The sequence below is a fragment of the Aspergillus caelatus genome (genome assembly GCF_009193585.1).
Source record: "Aspergillus caelatus strain CBS 763.97 unplaced genomic scaffold BDV27scaffold_336, whole genome shotgun sequence".
Lineage (NCBI taxonomy): Eukaryota > Fungi > Ascomycota > Eurotiomycetes > Eurotiales > Aspergillaceae > Aspergillus > Aspergillus caelatus.
Genome location: NW_022475599.1, coordinates 1 through 15,387, shown reverse-complemented (window position 1 = coordinate 15,387; position 15,387 = coordinate 1). Strand labels below are relative to the sequence as shown.

The window sequence follows — 15,387 nt, the reverse complement described above, 5'->3', positions numbered from 1 at the left end:
CATGCCCCTCTCGTGTCTGAAGAGTCTTGTCTCTTCCAGATTCCACTCGGGTGGCCCCAGACGGCCAAGTCTTGGGCGTGTTATTTTTATCTCAGGTGGATCCGTCGCGTTATCCCCGTCAAACGGCCGAATTGTCTACTCGGGAGATGCAGGCCTCCGCCGCCACTGGTTGGTCTACAGAACGTGTTGCAAATAATAGAAATCTGCATTTCTCTCTGTCCTTCTCGTTGACCTGTCACGTCTGGTAGGCTCGGGCCTTCCTTTTGCTCCTCTTCCTAATTTTACAGCTGCGCACGGTTTTTAGCCATGGCTTCACGTCCGGTTGCCTCTTAATCTCTTCGGCAGTATGAATAGGTGCGCGGGCCCCTCATACCCTCATACCCATGAGACTGTCCCTTTTCCCTTGAAGTGATCTGCTTCCAGCGTCTCGCATTACTGATTGCGAGTTGAAAGTAGCTGGTGGCCTCCAAATAACGTTAGCGACGAGCCGCCGTCCTGGCCAACACCTCATGCCAGTACTAGCAATCAGCCATCTCCTAACCGTCGAGAACATGCTCTGCGGCCGCCGCCTTTGACAACGACTTTGAGTGGTCCTCAGTTTCATGGGCTAGGTGTCGCGCTCGGTGGTAACTACTCGTCGACACCTCTGTCAACGACCTCCTTATCAAGCCCGTTTACGCAAGGCCAGTCTCCCGCCACTAATACCCCGGGAGGCGTTGGGACCGGGTCATCATCGATGGCCTCGAGGCAGTATAATGTTCCTTACAATCCTCAGGATTGGGGGCCGGTGGGCGGTTCGGGGCAATCTACTTATCCGCAAACAAATAACATGACTCGAATCATTTCACAGTCGCGACAAGCTGGGTCTCATGCAGGTCTGTTAGGCCCTTTTTTTTCAATTTCCATTTTAATTTTCATTTTCCCTTTTCCCTTTTGGGTTTTTTTTTTTTTTTTTAAAAAAACCGAACCATTGTATGTCGCCACGGTTACCTGGGTCCCTACCTAAACCCCAAAAGGTCTTTTATCAAGACATGCTTAACATGATGCATATAGATGCCTCCCTCTCGCCTCCGCCGCCGCCATACTCACCGCCAAGCCAGCAGCAACATCATTCCCGAGATAATGCTAACCATAATACGTCAGACAGAGACTCAGTATCTCCAGGAGCGGTATCTTCGTATAATGGAGCAATACATGGCAATGCTGATGCCCCCGTGGAGTATCGACAGCGTCCCATTCCTCGCACCCGTCCGCTGTCCATGGTTCATATGGGCGACACAGGCCAGAATAGACATGTATCACTTCCGCCACCTCCGCCATTGTCACAAGGAGTGTCGTCTTCCAGATCATCGTCCCAACATAGAGCTGATGTGTATCAAGGACAAAGTTCACTGAATACAGGATCGAGGCCCTATATTATGGTTTCTCAACAGGACAATCTACATCCGCCACAATCAAGTAATTATAACTATATGGCGGCCGCTACCCAACAGGATGATCTCACGCGGCCTCCAACCTCCAGGCGAGCCGTTTCTGCAGGCCCCGTTGTGAATAGCGCAGGTACGTCCCGAGCTGCAAGTCAGCCTCGGAGTGGCTCCCCCCTAGGACGTGGGTGGGAACCTGGTATGCCACTTCCACCACCACCCCCAGGCCCTCCACCTACTACAAGATCACAGAGTGTCAGTGGTCTGTCCGATATAACGTCTTTGCGATACTCGCAGGCCCAGCCAAGGATCAATAGAACTCGACCGCCCCCAGTGCTGGGAACTGGCTTGGACAGTATTCCCCCGACTCCAGCTGGCTGGGTGGACGAAGGGCCCGCAGTGACCAAGCAAAGAAACCAAGCACCCCTTGTTATTGACACGGCGAACATCCCGGGGCCTCGCGTTGAAGCCGATGGATCTAAAACTCATGCGCCTCAAAGCTCCACTAGCAATGGCCTGTTTCGCAGCCCGGCTCTTCGAGACCCGAACGCTAAAGGGATCCGAGAAAGGCGAACCGAGCGCAGGAACCGACAGAGCCACGTTTTTGATGACTTCAGCGCAGTATCGACCAACAGTAACCCGTGGGCTGATGCCTTGGACCAAGTAAAACCGTCGAACCTAGTCCTTGAAGACACGAATGCTATTCCTGATAGTACACGGAACCAAACATCTACAAGAGCTACCCCTAGGAGTAGTCATAGCTTAGGATCTGATGGGCAACATGTCACCTCACGGCCTAGAGCCTCATCGACTGGATTGTTTTCAAATCCATCTTCTTTTTCGACTCCAAGAGGCGAGCCCAGCCCTCTTGGACCGACTCGTGGGTTTGCACATACCCCGCCGTTCTCCCCGGGTGGTGAGAAATCATCGGGATACTCCAAGACGACCCCGCAGGCCGTGCCCCCAAAAGCCCTTCCGACTCCTCCATTGCAATCTGGGCAAGACACAGGGCCATCTTCTCGGCCTAGCTCGAGGGAGGACCGACCAGTCTCTCATTTATTACACTTGCCTAATGATACTCTGCCTACGGTTTCGGCATTAGCCCCACGCAGAGTCCCATCGAAAGGCCCCTCTTTGGATTCTGTTGTCAACCAGGATATGGAGTTTGTTCAGAACGCCATACAAAGACACAAGGCCTTTATAGAAAAGGAAGCAGGCGCTACAGATGAAGCGGATGCCCTGAGAATTTTCGCGGAGTTTATAATCTCTGAGTCCCAGATCAGGCGTGTGAGATACGCTAAACTATGGGACTCTGGCTCGTTGGATATTGAAACTGTGCGCCATAGACTATTTGAAACACCTCCAAAGTCCCAGGCTTCGCCTGCACCGATCTCTAGGCGGCCGTCCAGGGGTGCTCCGAGGCTCGATATACCCCAGTCACGTCCCGAATCCGCTTGGTGGAACAACTATCAACCATGCTTGTCACCAATAGCAAGTCTTAGTATGAGCAATGATGGAATGAGCTCCCGGGGACGTGCACCAAGTCGTTGGTGGGAATCAAAATCAAGCAGCGAGGGAGGCGAACGAAGAATTGAGCGTTCAAAGCGTGAATCTAAATATATGGGTTTGCCTCGCGAATCTCTTCACTGGCCCCAAGGACGAGATCCTGTAGAAGGCAAAAGTATGAGCTATGCATCTGGGTCGCTCGATCAATATCCAGCTTACGGCCCGGATGAATACCCGCCTGAGAAGGTGGGTTGGCACGAAGAGCCAGCCTCGTCGGATTATTCAAGTACGGTTGGGCACAATAACCCCGGTTATATCAAGGAAACTCACAAAATGGATGTTTCGAGGCTGATTACTCTGCCACCACCTTACCCTCGGCACCATCCGGCTGTCAACAATAGCCACCCAGATCTTGTCAACTATCGAACTCTAGTTCGATCGATTAGTGATCTCTCGGTTGTCAAGTCTACCAGAGAACGGCATCAATCGGAGATCAAGAGTTTGAAGCAAAACCACCAGGAGAGGATGCAGGACGGCCGCCGATGCTTTAAGGCCAATATCCAGAGCCAAATCGAGCAGGGCAGTATTAGTTTCGCAGAAGCCGCAGAGGCGGAGGCCGCGCTGATTATGGAAGAGAATAAGCTTGCGAGAGAGCTGTCAAAACAAGAGCTGGATGGCTACCAAGAATCAGTGCTAAAGCCGATGCATGCAATTCTCACAGAACGAATCAACAAGGCCACTGCGTCCATTGATGAGTTACAGAGCAAGTTGTTCGATGACGCTCAGAATGAGACTCCTGACCAGACCCAGGAGGAAGGAGATGAAAAGCCTGAACTGCTAGAGAAACTCACGCAGCTCAAATGGCTATTTGAAGCTCGAGAGCAATTATATCGCGAAACCTACGACCTAGTCAGTGACCGGGATGAAAAGTATAAGGCTGTAGTCATACTACCTTATAAGCAGAATGCGAACGAGGAGAAAGTGCGGGAAACGAATAGCTTCTTTGCCAAAGATGCCTTGAACCGTCGTGTTAACCACGAGGCAAGCACACTGGCTCGGCTTGAATCCTTTTTAACTGTGATTGAAGAGAACGTGGTTCGAGGGGTCGAGATACAACTGTCCGCCTTCTGGGATATCGCACCATCCCTCCTCACTCTGGTTCAGCAGGTTCCCATGAGTCTGGCCGGTTTTCAGGTCCAGATTCCTACCAACGAGTATGATGAAAATCCCAGTTACCAGAATCATCCGTTGCAATATCTCTATACTCTTCTTTCACATGCGGAAAAGTCTAGCTACCAATATATCGAATCGCAGACCAACCTCTTTTGCCTCTTGCACGAGGTTAAATCTGCTGTCATGAGAGCAAATTGCAAGCTTATGGTGGCTGAACGCGCCCGATTGGGAGAGGACGAAGACCACGTTCTGCGGGAAATACAGGAGTCCCGTGCGGATGAGGAGCGGTCTTTGACGCATGACCTAAAAGACAAGGTCGCTACAGTGGAAGGGCAATGGACTGAGGCCCTCGGAAGTGCCATACAAGGCTTACGAGACCGTGTGAAAGAACAGCTTATGGATGAAGACGGATGGGAGGAACTGGAACAATTGCAGGAGTGATGGACGTTGGACGAGTTATGTGTGATGACCATATTGCCCTAATGGACATTTTGCTCCACTCTTTGATTTGACTTGCTTTGATTTGCTTTGCTTTTATGTTGTTCTGTTGAAGATACCCAAATTATTCGTTCGCTACTGTGTTGATCAAGTATGTACATGACAATCATAACAATTGAACTATGTACTTGTACTTTTTTTTATGTATGTACTTAGGGTTGGCTTACCAATTTCATAGGTTATGCATTCCGCCCCCCACTCGAGACTAGTGCCGCACGTGACCATGGTTACCTTCTAGAGCTTTCCTTCCGAATCCTTTTTTTCTCTTTCGCCTTCAACTTCGGTTGAGGGGATACACTGTATTATTTAAGTAAACTCCGGTTCCCCAACTCCACCGCGGTACCTCCCTTTCTATTGTTTCCTTCTCTACCGCATTTGACCTGGTTGATCTACTTTTTTGCAGCGTCTTAGATTTGAGACGTCTTACCGTAAAACTGTGAGTACCCCAATTCCTCTTTATTTCCTCCCCCACCAATGCAGACTTTTATTTTTTTTTTTTCCCACCCACAAAACCTCATCCAACTACCCCACCGTTGGATAGGGTCTGCCCCTCGATGATGAGATTATATAGCTGGCACCAGTCAGAGAAAAGATGGATTTCGATCCATCTTTTGTGTTGATTAGCTCCCGGTCCGGGAACGCTACCCAGGATCACTGAGAAATATCTTTATACACCTCGTCTTGTATGCATCAGTTGATCTTTCAGACTAGATATACTGACTTGGACTGCACAGAACCTAGCATTGGAACAGTCTTAAAAGGAAAGACCTCTCATCCATTCATTCGGGTTTGGGTGTCAACCCTGCAATAGAGAAGATTTTCTTTTTTTTTTTTTTTATCTTTACATCAAGACCCACTAGCAGTTCATAATAAATTTATTTAAAATACCAACATCATGGTTCTGCACAACCCCAACAACTGGCACTGGGTGAATAAGGATGCCTCCGGATGGGCCAAGGATTACCTGAAGGAGAAGCTTTGCACGCTTTCCGCCGAGGAAAATGGTGTCACCGCCAAGATCTCCAACCTCCTGTCTATGGATGGCGACGTAGACGTCAGCCAAAGAAAAGGCAAGGTCATCACCTTGTTCGATGTCAAAGTACAGCTAGAGTATGAAGGTTCGTGAACGTATTGTGTGCTTCCCTTGTCCGGGGCACAACTAAATTCCTGCACAGGTAAGACCAAGGACGAGGAGTCTGTTAGCGGTACTATCACCATCCCCGAGGTTGCCCACGACACAGAGGAAGACGAGTATGTTGTATGTTCCCTTTCTCCCTCAGAGACGGCCAACTGGGGATGGTAGTGCTGACACTTCCTGTCTGCTGTAGTTTGAGATTGATATCTACTCTGAATCCTCTTCCAAGCAGCCGGTGAAGGACCTCGTGCGGTCGAAGCTTCTGCCCCAACTCAGACAGGAGTTGGCTAAACTTGCACCTGCCCTGATTACCGAGCACGGCAAGGATATCCAGCATGCCCCTGGTGAGAACCCATCTAAGGGTTTTACCGCCCCGACCTATCACCCTCAAGCTAAGAAGGACACACCTGCTCCCAAGACAACCACTACTACTACCGGCGGCAAGATCGCTGTCAACACTACTACCGTGATTGCCTCGGATGAGTTCCGTACCACCGCTGAGGAATTGTACAACACCTTTACGGATCCCCAGCGCATTGCCGCTTTCACCCGCGGAGCGCCTCGTCAGTTCGAGGGTGCCCAGGTTGGCGGAAAGTTCGCCATCTTTGATGGCAACGTCACCGGAGAATATACTAAGCTGGAGAAACCGACTCAGATCGTGCAGAAGTGGCGTTTGGCCCAGTGGCCCGAGGGTCACTTCAGCTCCCTCGAGATCAACTTTGATCAAAACGATGTCGACGGCGTTACCCAAATGCGTGTGTCTTGGACTGGAGTTCCCGTTGGCCAGGAGGATGTCACCAAGCAGAACTGGGAAATGTACTATGTTCGCAGTATCAAGCAGACTTTCGGGTATGTTTCCCCTCCATGCATTGTCTCGTAGCCAAATCTTCCTTACCATGGCTCCCAGTTCTCGTTTTCAATTTTGGAGGCAGTTGCTGATGTCGCTCTTCGTACTTCTTTTTGCTATAGGTTTGGCACTATCCTCTGATCTCGTGCGCCCAACTTTAGAAGCTTAACGATTCGAACGCCACGTGGGGTAACAGATGACCTGATGCTGTCTGCGATCAACGCGTCCTGTAGGGGCTGGCGTATATATGTTTTGGGTCGACTGAATAGCGTTCTTGGAAAGCAGACACTGTACCTCACATCTGTGCCTTTTGTGATACACCTTCCCCTCTTTACATTCGAGGGTATGGTTCGACGATTCCACGATAGAATTCCATGATTAGACCAATGTAAAACGAATCAATAACGAAAATCCACGGTTGGATACGCATTATATCTGTCTGTATGGCATTGGATAACTACACTTATGATAAATCGAACTTTTCCTTAACCCTTTTTTGAGTATATCTCTAACCCTTTATAAACATTTAGATCGTTAAACAGTTCAATTGTATACGCCCCAAAAAGCGAGTTTACAGAGTCTTTTCAATCATCTCAATACCGTACTCCTCCTTAAGAGTTTTAACGAGGGGAGCACAGATGTCCCAGGTCATGGGAGCAATGACACCCTAAGGACAGATTGTCAGTCGAACCGTCATTTAACATGGCCTCGGAGCTGGGCAATGAATAAAGAACGTACCTTCTGGTTGATAGTGCCATCAAGCACCAACTGGACAGCAACACCACAGGGGACACCGACAGTCTTAGCCATGGCAGAGTAACCACCGATCACACCATACTCGCACATGGTGCTGGTGCGTGTCTCCTTGGAGCCATCCTTGTGCTCGATCTCGAACTTGTGCTGCAACATAACCATGTCACGCTCTTCGGGGCCGTACTGCATCTTCTTCTCGAGGGTGGCACAGAGGGTATCAAGAGGGTTACCGCGGGGGATGATCTGCTCGTCAGAGAAGATCCCGATCCAGCGGAGACCCGCGATGAGGCGGTTGCGCTCCTCGTTGTTCGCGAAGGAGGTCTTGGAGGCGATAGCCCACTCGAGGTCCTTCTCGGTAGCCGTCGTGGCGCCCAGGATCTGCTTGGTGGCGTCCTTCCAGGCGATGGGGGAGTTGAGAAAGTCGGCGGGCTCATCGCTCAGGAAGCCGATGTCGACCAACACCTTGATCATCTCAGGGAAGCCCTGGTAGCGAAGAGTACCACGGACGATAGTCTTGGCTTCGGGGATGTTGTAGCGCTCACTATAGGGAGTCGAGTCACGGTTGGGGTACGCAACGAAGGCGAAGCCAGGGTAGATGTAGTAGGGCTTGGCGGTAGCCATAAGGTCGGGACCGGCGACGCTGACTTCCTGGCCGTCCTTGTAGAACTTGGCAGCGTTACGGAGAGCGAGAAGGACACCACGGCTGGACCAGGAGAACTTGTAACCCAGAGGGTTGTCGGAGCATTCAGGGGCGGGGAGACCACCACAGTAGGAGAGGAAGGAAGTGATCTTACCACCCTCCTTGTGGACCTGTTGTTCCAAAGTTTTAGCAGCGATTCGGATCCTATCATAGTATATTTAGATGAAGCTTACCTCATCAATAGTCTTGACGGCGTACAAGTGGTCAATACCCTAATTGCAGGTTAGTCAAGATTGTAAGTTAATGCGCAAATGTCACCGGTCCGAGAGTAACGTACAGGGTCCAAGCCAATCTCGTTCATGACTGTGATACCGGCCTTCTTGCACTCCTCGTCCAACTCGAGCATTGCGGGAGAGACATAAGAAGTAGTAACAACATGCTTCTTGGTGCGGATAGCGGACTTGATAACAAGGGCGTGGAAAGTGTAAGGGATCAAGGAGATAGCAAGGTCGACCTGCTCGAGGGCCTTGTCGAGAGCGTCGGCATCGTTGACATCCAAGGCAATGGCCGTGGTGTTCTTGAAGCCCTCAGCGAGCTTTTGGGCGCTTTCGAGGGTACGGCAAGCTATAATGTAGTGTAGAAACCAGACATTAGAGATCCTATAACGTTTAAGGCGTCGTTTGGGATTGACCGGAGAGTTTGGTGGTCACGGTTTCTCGTCTCCGCCGATGTGACAGTGGAACAATGATGTAGATATGGAGAAGAGAGGTCCAAGTGAAAGGGAGTGTCAATGTTACATACCGACGGTGACGTGGACATCTGCCTTGCTCAGAACCTCAACCGTGGGCTTGGTAACTAAGAATCAATTAGTCATTGAGCTCAATGCGGGGCTCCTTATAGTACGGAATAGTAGATATATGAAGAACGGAGTACAATGCGATGGAAGACTGACCGAAACCCGAGCCCAGAAGGAGGACCTTAGAACCAGCGACCTGACCAGGCATTGTGACGATTAGGGAGAGGAATAGGAGGAGTAGTAGTAGTAGTATGTGTCAAACGATTGAGAAGGAAAAGAAAGAGTCAGTTATCTCGCTGGGGTTCTTCCCCGCCGGCAGTTGTGTGATGACTCAGTCACGTGGGTCCACCTGGGGCCGGCGGTATCGGAGGTGTGGATTATCATATTAACTAAAAGTATGTGCTTATCGCCTGAGAGTGATGTGGATTGGCTCTATGTTTATTATGTATGGATGTATGCGCTTCCCCAAAAGAAAATGCAGCGGTGGGTAATGAATGACAAAAACTTGAGACATGGATATCAGTCTAACGATCAGTACCAAAGGAGCGAACTCCAAACTCCGTATGTTCCAATGCTTGTTGGGCCTGGATTCCCCCAGGCCAGGGGTAGTATAGTTGGTGCTTTACAAGCTCTTGGCCTTTGCACTTGGGCTTAAGACTTGGTCGCTCAAACCGTTTTCAGATGATCCGACAGCATCGCCATCGAAATCGCCTTCCGCATCCGGATTCTTCCTCGACTTCGAAACCCTTCTCTGCCACCCCAGCAGAACTGGCAGGAAGTGCCACAGATCGAATTCAGGCCAGAGGACGTCAAGGAAGACAAGATCCGTGTCCTCATCACATTGCCAGAGCATAAAGTCGCTAAGGCGCTCCACTCCAGACGTGCGGATCAGCAAGTCCAGGGGCGGGTTGTCTTTCGTGTGTAAATGGTCTGATAAGGTTTGCCGTGTGATGGTCTCTGGTGACAAGAAAGCTGGGTTTTCCGACTCGGCGCTAGCTCCCTGAATTGCTTTCTTCGAATTCGTACTATCCTGATGGCCAGCGAGATCGAGGGTCGTAGATGATGAGAAAGCAGATCCGGTCTCATAGACCTTATTCGGACGATCGTGTTTCGCAGCTCCTTCTTCTCCCTGGGCTGAGGATTCGGAAGCAGATTCAATATCGCTACCTGTATCCTCGGTTTTTGTATTTTGGTTCCGTGCTTGGATATTAAGGGCAATATGGCTCTCAGAAAACGGCGTTCGTAGGGATGAGGAGCGTGGTCTTAATGGCTGGCTGTAGTCTGCAACGGTGTCACGGATAGCAGTGGTGATTTCGTCGCGCGATGTATACGGGAAACAGATGTTGAGGACCCGGTCGCCGTTGGAACTTGTCATTTCCATCGCCCGATTCACCGCTTTGAGAACGTCAGGCCTGAGCAAGTCCAACCGACCCAACACCCGGACCTTTGCGCCATATCGATCAAGGATCTCTCCATGCTGGGCCATCTGTGACAACTTCACCCTAGCCATTTCCATCAGAGCATCCACCTCGAACTTGGAACGTTTGAAATTTTCGATACTGAAGGCGTAGATTGTGACAACTTTGACTCCACTTCTGTAGCAGACCTCAAGAATCTAGTTGTGGGATGCCGTTAGTATTTGTATCATGCACCTAGGATTCAGCCGCGGGCAATATGTTCGGAGATCGCAAAGGACCGTGTGGTGTAGAAGACCAGCTAGGCAATCGCCAGTTCCAGAAGAGCGACGGAAAGGAATTAAAAGAACAAGATGATAAGAATAAAAAAGAAGAAGATCAGCGCATACCCTTGCCAGCGCCTCAAACCCCAGATTGTGTCCCTCCACTGTCTCGATTCCGTGTGTCCTTGCAAACCTTCGGTTTCCATCCATCACGAACGCGATATGCTGTGGAACTGGCCCCTGCTTAATTGCTCCAATCAACAGGTCTCGGAGTTTCGATATAGCCATCTCGATGGGCGGGGATGCAAGGAACCATTTCCGGAGTTTTGATAGGTGCATTGACGTCGCCATTTTGGTGGATAAAAATATGAGGACGAACTAGCGAAGACCTTGGGAGCTAATGGGGGCAAATGAAGGAAAACTGTGGTGAGAGTCGTTGCAAACGAAGTCGACAGTTCTCAGGGGCCAAAAGTGAACGGTCTAAAGGGTAAGGTTGAGCGGCGACAGGTCTCCGGGATCCTAGAGTCCACCGGTTAACTAGAGACGGCGCGAGATGGAGATCCTCTGTTGTAGGGCTGTGTTCATCAGGCTACACTGTTTCCTTTCACCACATGCAAAAGTTGTTCTAATTTTGGTTGGAGAAAGTGAACAGTGCGTGGACACAGACGACCGAGCGGTAATTCCCCGAGCCAATCAATTCGGGAGATCAATTGAAGCCAGCAGGAGTGTGCTCAAGCAAGCAGGAAAGGATACTTCATGGACTGTGATTTGGGAGACGTAACCTTCAAGAACGCTGGTGGGTCGGAAATCCATCTCATCGGTCCGTCTCCTGTGGCCCACGTGTAAATTAATTACCACCCGAATTACTGTACGGAATCAAAACGTCCCGCCCAAGTTGACCGAGGATCGAGGAGATTAACTGTAATATATCGTAAAGTAAGTCAAATTAATTATTCTTTTTATATACATACATATATCCAACGGTTTCTACATTTCAGATACTGGGTATTCAGCTATTTAGCCCTTCCCTTGTCAAGGAGCGCTCAAACGTTCAATACGAGAATAAAAACGCCAAACACCGCCGCCACCGTATATTAAACTGAAGACTTGTCAGAAGCAGACGTGTCTGCTACATTAGATATCCTTTCGGCTCTCTTCGCTGTAAGGTGTCCCTGGACCAGAGCTAGCCATGTCCCAGCTATTGCTGTCTTCGCTGTGCCGGCGCCGGCGCTGTTCACCGCGCTGCCGCATGGCGTCTCGGATCTTTGAACTAACCTGCTCAAAACCATCACTTGACGTAAGCTGGCTAAGTGGCTTCAATTGTTGCCCAGACGAACCAGGCCGACCTCCAAATGAGCTACTGCGGCTGCGACTACGGCTTGAGGGCCGGGTGGAGAAGAAGCCGATGTTTGCAAGGTTATGGAATGACTCATTGCGGGGAAGAGGCTCTTGTGAGATGGAGCCTCGTTCAAAGTCTGTGGTGGCAGTTCTCCTAATCTCTGGAATAGAAGCAGGCTCACCGTCGGCCTTCTCAGCCGGCTTATTGATCTCACGGAAAGGATCGGTAACGATCCTCGCAGCATCAAAGTCAGGGAACAGTTCCGGTCCCAATGTGTTGATGGCATCTGTAACCTGTTGCGCAAGGGCTGCACGCTTCTGGCGAAGTTTCACCAGAGAGTTGGCAGAGGACGGATTCAAGGACAACACGAGTGGCCTCAGGGATTTCAGTATATCCATGCCAACCTCTCCGATGCGAAGTGCCGCAAAAGTGATAGTAGGGAACAGAACCATACCAATGGGCACAATCAGCCACAGCGGCATCCATTCGGGGACAGTGTTTTGAATCCGGTTATGGTAGGCCCATATGGTGAAAACCACCGTATAGAACGCGTAGAGAGCTGGGGCAAACGCAAGGGCAACGAGGAGTTTCCAGGTCGCCATAACATCTCGCCCCTGTAGCTTGACTGTAGAGGCAGCTAATGCCTCTTGAGATTTCTGTTTGGAGATGACCTTGGTTGTAATGAAGACAGGAGTGAAGAGGAGCAAGCCAGGCAATGTTCCAACCGTAAGAAGAGATAACTTGATTAGGCGAGATATCAAAGTAAAAATTACTTTGATGAAAGAAAACCTCGCATATCCAACCTGATGGTCGCGTATTCCCAGAAGGCGTAGCTCTCGATTATACTCTGCAATAGACTTCCGCAGATGCACGATTCGCGGGTCATCTTTAAAATGCGTATATCCTTTCACAAGGCGTCGGTTGAGTTCAACAACCATAGGAAGCGGGAGCTTCTTCCCTTTGGTGTTGTATAGGCGACGGGCAGCTTGAATAACCTAAGGATTCATTAGCGTTTAATATATCACTTGAGCAGATAATCACCCCACCATTAACGTCTCGTAGTCAGGACTCGTCACAGTGACAGCAACCAGGCCCTGATATATGGTGTCCAGGAGAGCACCAACAGCTTCTCTTTTTTCTCCTCTTTTGAATTGCTCGACTATCTCCCGTGGGATTTCGATGGGATTTCCAAACTCAATAACTGCACGCGAGCGGAACTTATGGGCATGGAAATAATTCATTCCACAGGGCACGATCTTTAAGCCGCAGTCTGGATTATCTGCCAACGTACCAAGAGCCATCAAAGCGACACCAGCTAAGCAAGGTTAGACAAGGGCCAAGATTCCCGGGATAGGATAAATATAGAGATACCTTTCAACGGAAGTAAGTTTGTACGATCATGGCTACCACCTTCAGGAAAAATACCAACACATCCTCCAGCATTAAGTCTAGCAAATACTGCTTCATACACAGCTGTTTGGTCCACATGGGGGGAGACTTTGAACTTTGAGCCTTTGAATTCGGGGTCCGTATCTAATGCATCCCCAATGATTTGCCCATCATCCGTGATATCTCTCCTCCCAGTGAGCTGATAGAGTGGATCTTTTGCTTTGAACGGTTTCTTTATGATCAATTCTGTCGGGCCACGGATTTCAGCGATAGCAGCACTATGTGAAGTACCATTGATGGTAGGGAGGGCTATTGTTCCGTCCTTCTCAAAGCCGGGCCCTTCGAAATCGGTATCGACTCCGCGAATCAAAGTAGGCTGGTTGATAGGATCGGGCATATAAATGGTGCCCTGGCCCGGTTTCATATTGTCCATTGCTCTGGCCACAGGTACGGTACCTATAGACCTGGCCAATAAGCCGATGAATTTGCGACGGAACGATTTTTCTGCAATGAGCCATGAAATTCGGCGGCGAGCTTCACTGCGCATTACACGCATCAGGATCAACGAATCGACAAACTAATGGTGCCAGATAATTAGCCAGCTTGCACACGGCAGACTAAAATGACATCGGCCGGACAGCCCTACCTGGTTCGCATGAGGAGCTGCAACTAAGATCACCGGGCCTTTTCTAGGTATTTTCCAGGAACCGCGCGGATGCACCTCCCGAAAGAAGAGATCTACAAGAACGGAAAAAAGCCATAGAACCAGGTCATACAGCCATCCGATTAACGGGGGAATATACGGTTGTTTTGCCATGATGCGGTTAGCGGGTTTGGAGATATTGTCAACTGATGAGAGGAAAGGCTGATACTCTGGTCGGCTAGAAGAAAAGGTCGGGTAGGGTTTTATAGCTCAGAGGTGTTATTCTTTGACGAGATGGCGAGCGCGTGTAGCTGCGGTCGAACGAGACATGAACTGCTATCAGCCTGTCTGTGATGCGAACACAATGAAGTTAGTTTTCAAGAGATCGTGGGCAATGGCGAGGCCGGATGTCTACCTGGGGAATTCAGTGTAACAAACCCTTCCAGACAGATTGCGCAGATCGTTGTAAAGACTGTACATGTGTCCAGAAGCACACTGCGTTGGGGGGGAAGAAGCGTCGAGAGTTCAACCAGGGCCATGTGACAGAGGCCTTGGCTCCATGGATGACATGGAACTGGAGTACTACGGAGAGAACTAGTGAAATGCTGGGGTGGGGGGAAGAAAGTGAGGTAAACCCATTGTAATCTAAACGGTCCGACCGCAACCCAGTAAAAATGACAGAACCGTAAAGCTAATGGAAAGTTTATGTCATTTCCGCACAGCAGATTCTAGAACAGCGTTACCATTTGATGGGTTGACTTGTACATACATGTACCAGGTCATACCACAAAAATATATCCCAAACGTCACCCCATAAGAAGTCAGGGAAATAGCACACACTGTGTATAGGAGCTACACCGGTTGCAGGAGGCGTGTTCAATGAGTAAAGGATCTTATATCAGTATTAGGAATCCATAAATAACTACGGAACATGAGTCGTCTTAACGGAATTTGTGGGGTAAGGGTCGAGCCATCTCCCCCAGTCTGTGCTTCTTGGTTTGTTCTCAATAAATCACTTCATCACTTCATCACTTCATTACCAGGAGGTTCTAGGAGTATTCAATTCTTTTATTCTATTCTATTCTCTTCTATTTTATTTTATTCTGGTTGTAGCAATATATAATAGAGCTAGCCTCTTCAGTAGTACGTCGAGTCAGGAGTCCATCTGTACAGTCATCAGCCTAGAACATTCTAATTTCCAGGTTTGTCCAATTGTAAATAATCATATATGACGCACTCAAAGGTAGAGTACGTTGATGTACGACCTTAGGTATAGTACTACCCTCGGTAGCATAACATCCATGGGTAGGAAAAGTAGGTAGGTGGTCATGACCATAGACAAAGTTCTAATCATTGGCGAGGACAAATGCGCATAACGTTTTATGGGATATATCATAAAGTATTGAAGTGAGGTCTAATTCGTGCCTTAGGATCGCATGACAAATTTCCATAGTTACCATTGTAAATAGTTCTGGGATAGCATGATAGTATTAGTTGTTGCTGCTCTTATGTTCCGAGAGTCTCTTCAGACACCTTTTTCTTTTCTTTTCTTTTTTTTTTTTTTTT

The 15,387-nt window shown here is 49.3% G+C and overlaps 5 protein-coding genes across 5 annotated transcripts; 2 read left to right on the top strand and 3 right to left on the bottom strand.

The window, feature by feature from the left end:
- The first annotated feature begins 190 nt into the window (after nucleotides 1-190).
- On the top strand, nucleotides 191-4,821 carry BDV27DRAFT_69836 (uncharacterized protein). The gene is made up of 2 exons (XM_032077335.1): nucleotides 191-875; nucleotides 1,054-4,821. The coding sequence occupies exons 1-2, from the start codon at nucleotides 737-739 to the stop codon at nucleotides 4,542-4,544; spliced, it is 3,630 nt and encodes a 1,209-aa protein (XP_031921486.1). The 5' UTR covers nucleotides 191-736; the 3' UTR covers nucleotides 4,545-4,821.
- A 94-nt stretch (nucleotides 4,822-4,915) lies between these two features.
- BDV27DRAFT_69869 (AHA1 family protein) lies at nucleotides 4,916-7,000 on the top strand. Its single transcript, XM_032077336.1, has 5 exons — nucleotides 4,916-5,037; nucleotides 5,336-5,719; nucleotides 5,777-5,859; nucleotides 5,930-6,585; nucleotides 6,706-7,000. Exons 2-5 carry the CDS (start codon nucleotides 5,497-5,499, stop codon nucleotides 6,722-6,724), a joined length of 981 nt encoding a protein of 326 aa, XP_031921485.1. The 5' UTR covers nucleotides 4,916-5,037; nucleotides 5,336-5,496; the 3' UTR covers nucleotides 6,725-7,000.
- On the bottom strand, nucleotides 6,954-9,187 carry lys9 (saccharopine dehydrogenase (NADP+, L-glutamate-forming)). Its single transcript, XM_032077334.1, has 6 exons — nucleotides 8,929-9,187; nucleotides 8,778-8,831; nucleotides 8,314-8,600; nucleotides 8,210-8,248; nucleotides 7,322-8,146; nucleotides 6,954-7,250 (listed from the first exon to the last, which is right to left on the bottom strand). The coding sequence occupies exons 1-6, from the start codon at nucleotides 8,978-8,980 to the stop codon at nucleotides 7,155-7,157; spliced, it is 1,353 nt and encodes a 450-aa protein (XP_031921484.1). The 5' UTR covers nucleotides 8,981-9,187; the 3' UTR covers nucleotides 6,954-7,154.
- Nucleotides 9,001-11,201, bottom strand: BDV27DRAFT_69888 (undecaprenyl diphosphate synthase family protein). The gene is made up of 2 exons (XM_032077337.1): nucleotides 10,577-11,201; nucleotides 9,001-10,387 (listed from the first exon to the last, which is right to left on the bottom strand). Exons 1-2 carry the CDS (start codon nucleotides 10,799-10,801, stop codon nucleotides 9,395-9,397), a joined length of 1,218 nt encoding a protein of 405 aa, XP_031921483.1. The 5' UTR covers nucleotides 10,802-11,201; the 3' UTR covers nucleotides 9,001-9,394.
- A 171-nt stretch (nucleotides 11,202-11,372) lies between these two features.
- Nucleotides 11,373-14,396, bottom strand: BDV27DRAFT_137763 (putative glycerol-3-phosphate acyltransferase Sct1). The gene is made up of 5 exons (XM_032069069.1): nucleotides 14,237-14,396; nucleotides 13,825-14,169; nucleotides 13,161-13,755; nucleotides 12,836-13,104; nucleotides 11,373-12,784 (listed from the first exon to the last, which is right to left on the bottom strand). Exons 2-5 carry the CDS (start codon nucleotides 13,993-13,995, stop codon nucleotides 11,585-11,587), a joined length of 2,235 nt encoding a protein of 744 aa, XP_031921482.1. The 5' UTR covers nucleotides 13,996-14,169; nucleotides 14,237-14,396; the 3' UTR covers nucleotides 11,373-11,584.
- Between the last annotated feature and the right edge of the window lie 991 nt (nucleotides 14,397-15,387).

Excerpts from the sequence above, each read along its gene's own strand:
- BDV27DRAFT_69836 (XM_032077335.1), top strand. The coding sequence starts at position 737 with ATGGCCTCGAGGCAGTATAATGTTCCTTACAATCCTCAGGATTGGGGG. Across the intron at positions 876-1,053 it reads ACAAGCTGGGTCTCATGCAG|ATGCCTCCCTCTCGCCTCCG; the intron begins GTCTGTTAGGCC and ends TGATGCATATAG.
- BDV27DRAFT_69869 (XM_032077336.1), top strand. The coding sequence starts at position 5,497 with ATGGTTCTGCACAACCCCAACAACTGGCACTGGGTGAATAAGGATGCC. Across the intron at positions 5,720-5,776 it reads AGTACAGCTAGAGTATGAAG|GTAAGACCAAGGACGAGGAG; the intron begins GTTCGTGAACGT and ends ATTCCTGCACAG. Across the intron at positions 5,860-5,929 it reads CAGAGGAAGACGAGTATGTT|TTTGAGATTGATATCTACTC; the intron begins GTATGTTCCCTT and ends TGTCTGCTGTAG.
- lys9 (XM_032077334.1), bottom strand. The coding sequence starts at position 8,980 with ATGCCTGGTCAGGTCGCTGGTTCTAAGGTCCTCCTTCTGGGCTCGGGT. Across the intron at positions 8,249-8,313 it reads ACGAGATTGGCTTGGACCCT|GGTATTGACCACTTGTACGC; the intron begins GTACGTTACTCT and ends ACCTGCAATTAG. Across the intron at positions 7,251-7,321 it reads ATGGCACTATCAACCAGAAG|GGTGTCATTGCTCCCATGAC; the intron begins GTACGTTCTTTA and ends ATCTGTCCTTAG.
- BDV27DRAFT_69888 (XM_032077337.1), bottom strand. The coding sequence starts at position 10,801 with ATGGCGACGTCAATGCACCTATCAAAACTCCGGAAATGGTTCCTTGCA. Across the intron at positions 10,388-10,576 it reads GGTTTGAGGCGCTGGCAAGG|ATTCTTGAGGTCTGCTACAG; the intron begins GTATGCGCTGAT and ends TCCCACAACTAG.
- BDV27DRAFT_137763 (XM_032069069.1), bottom strand. The coding sequence starts at position 13,995 with ATGGCAAAACAACCGTATATTCCCCCGTTAATCGGATGGCTGTATGAC. Across the intron at positions 13,756-13,824 it reads CAGCTCCTCATGCGAACCAG|TTTGTCGATTCGTTGATCCT; the intron begins GTAGGGCTGTCC and ends TGGCACCATTAG. Across the intron at positions 12,785-12,835 it reads CTGACTACGAGACGTTAATG|GTTATTCAAGCTGCCCGTCG; the intron begins GTGGGGTGATTA and ends ATGAATCCTTAG.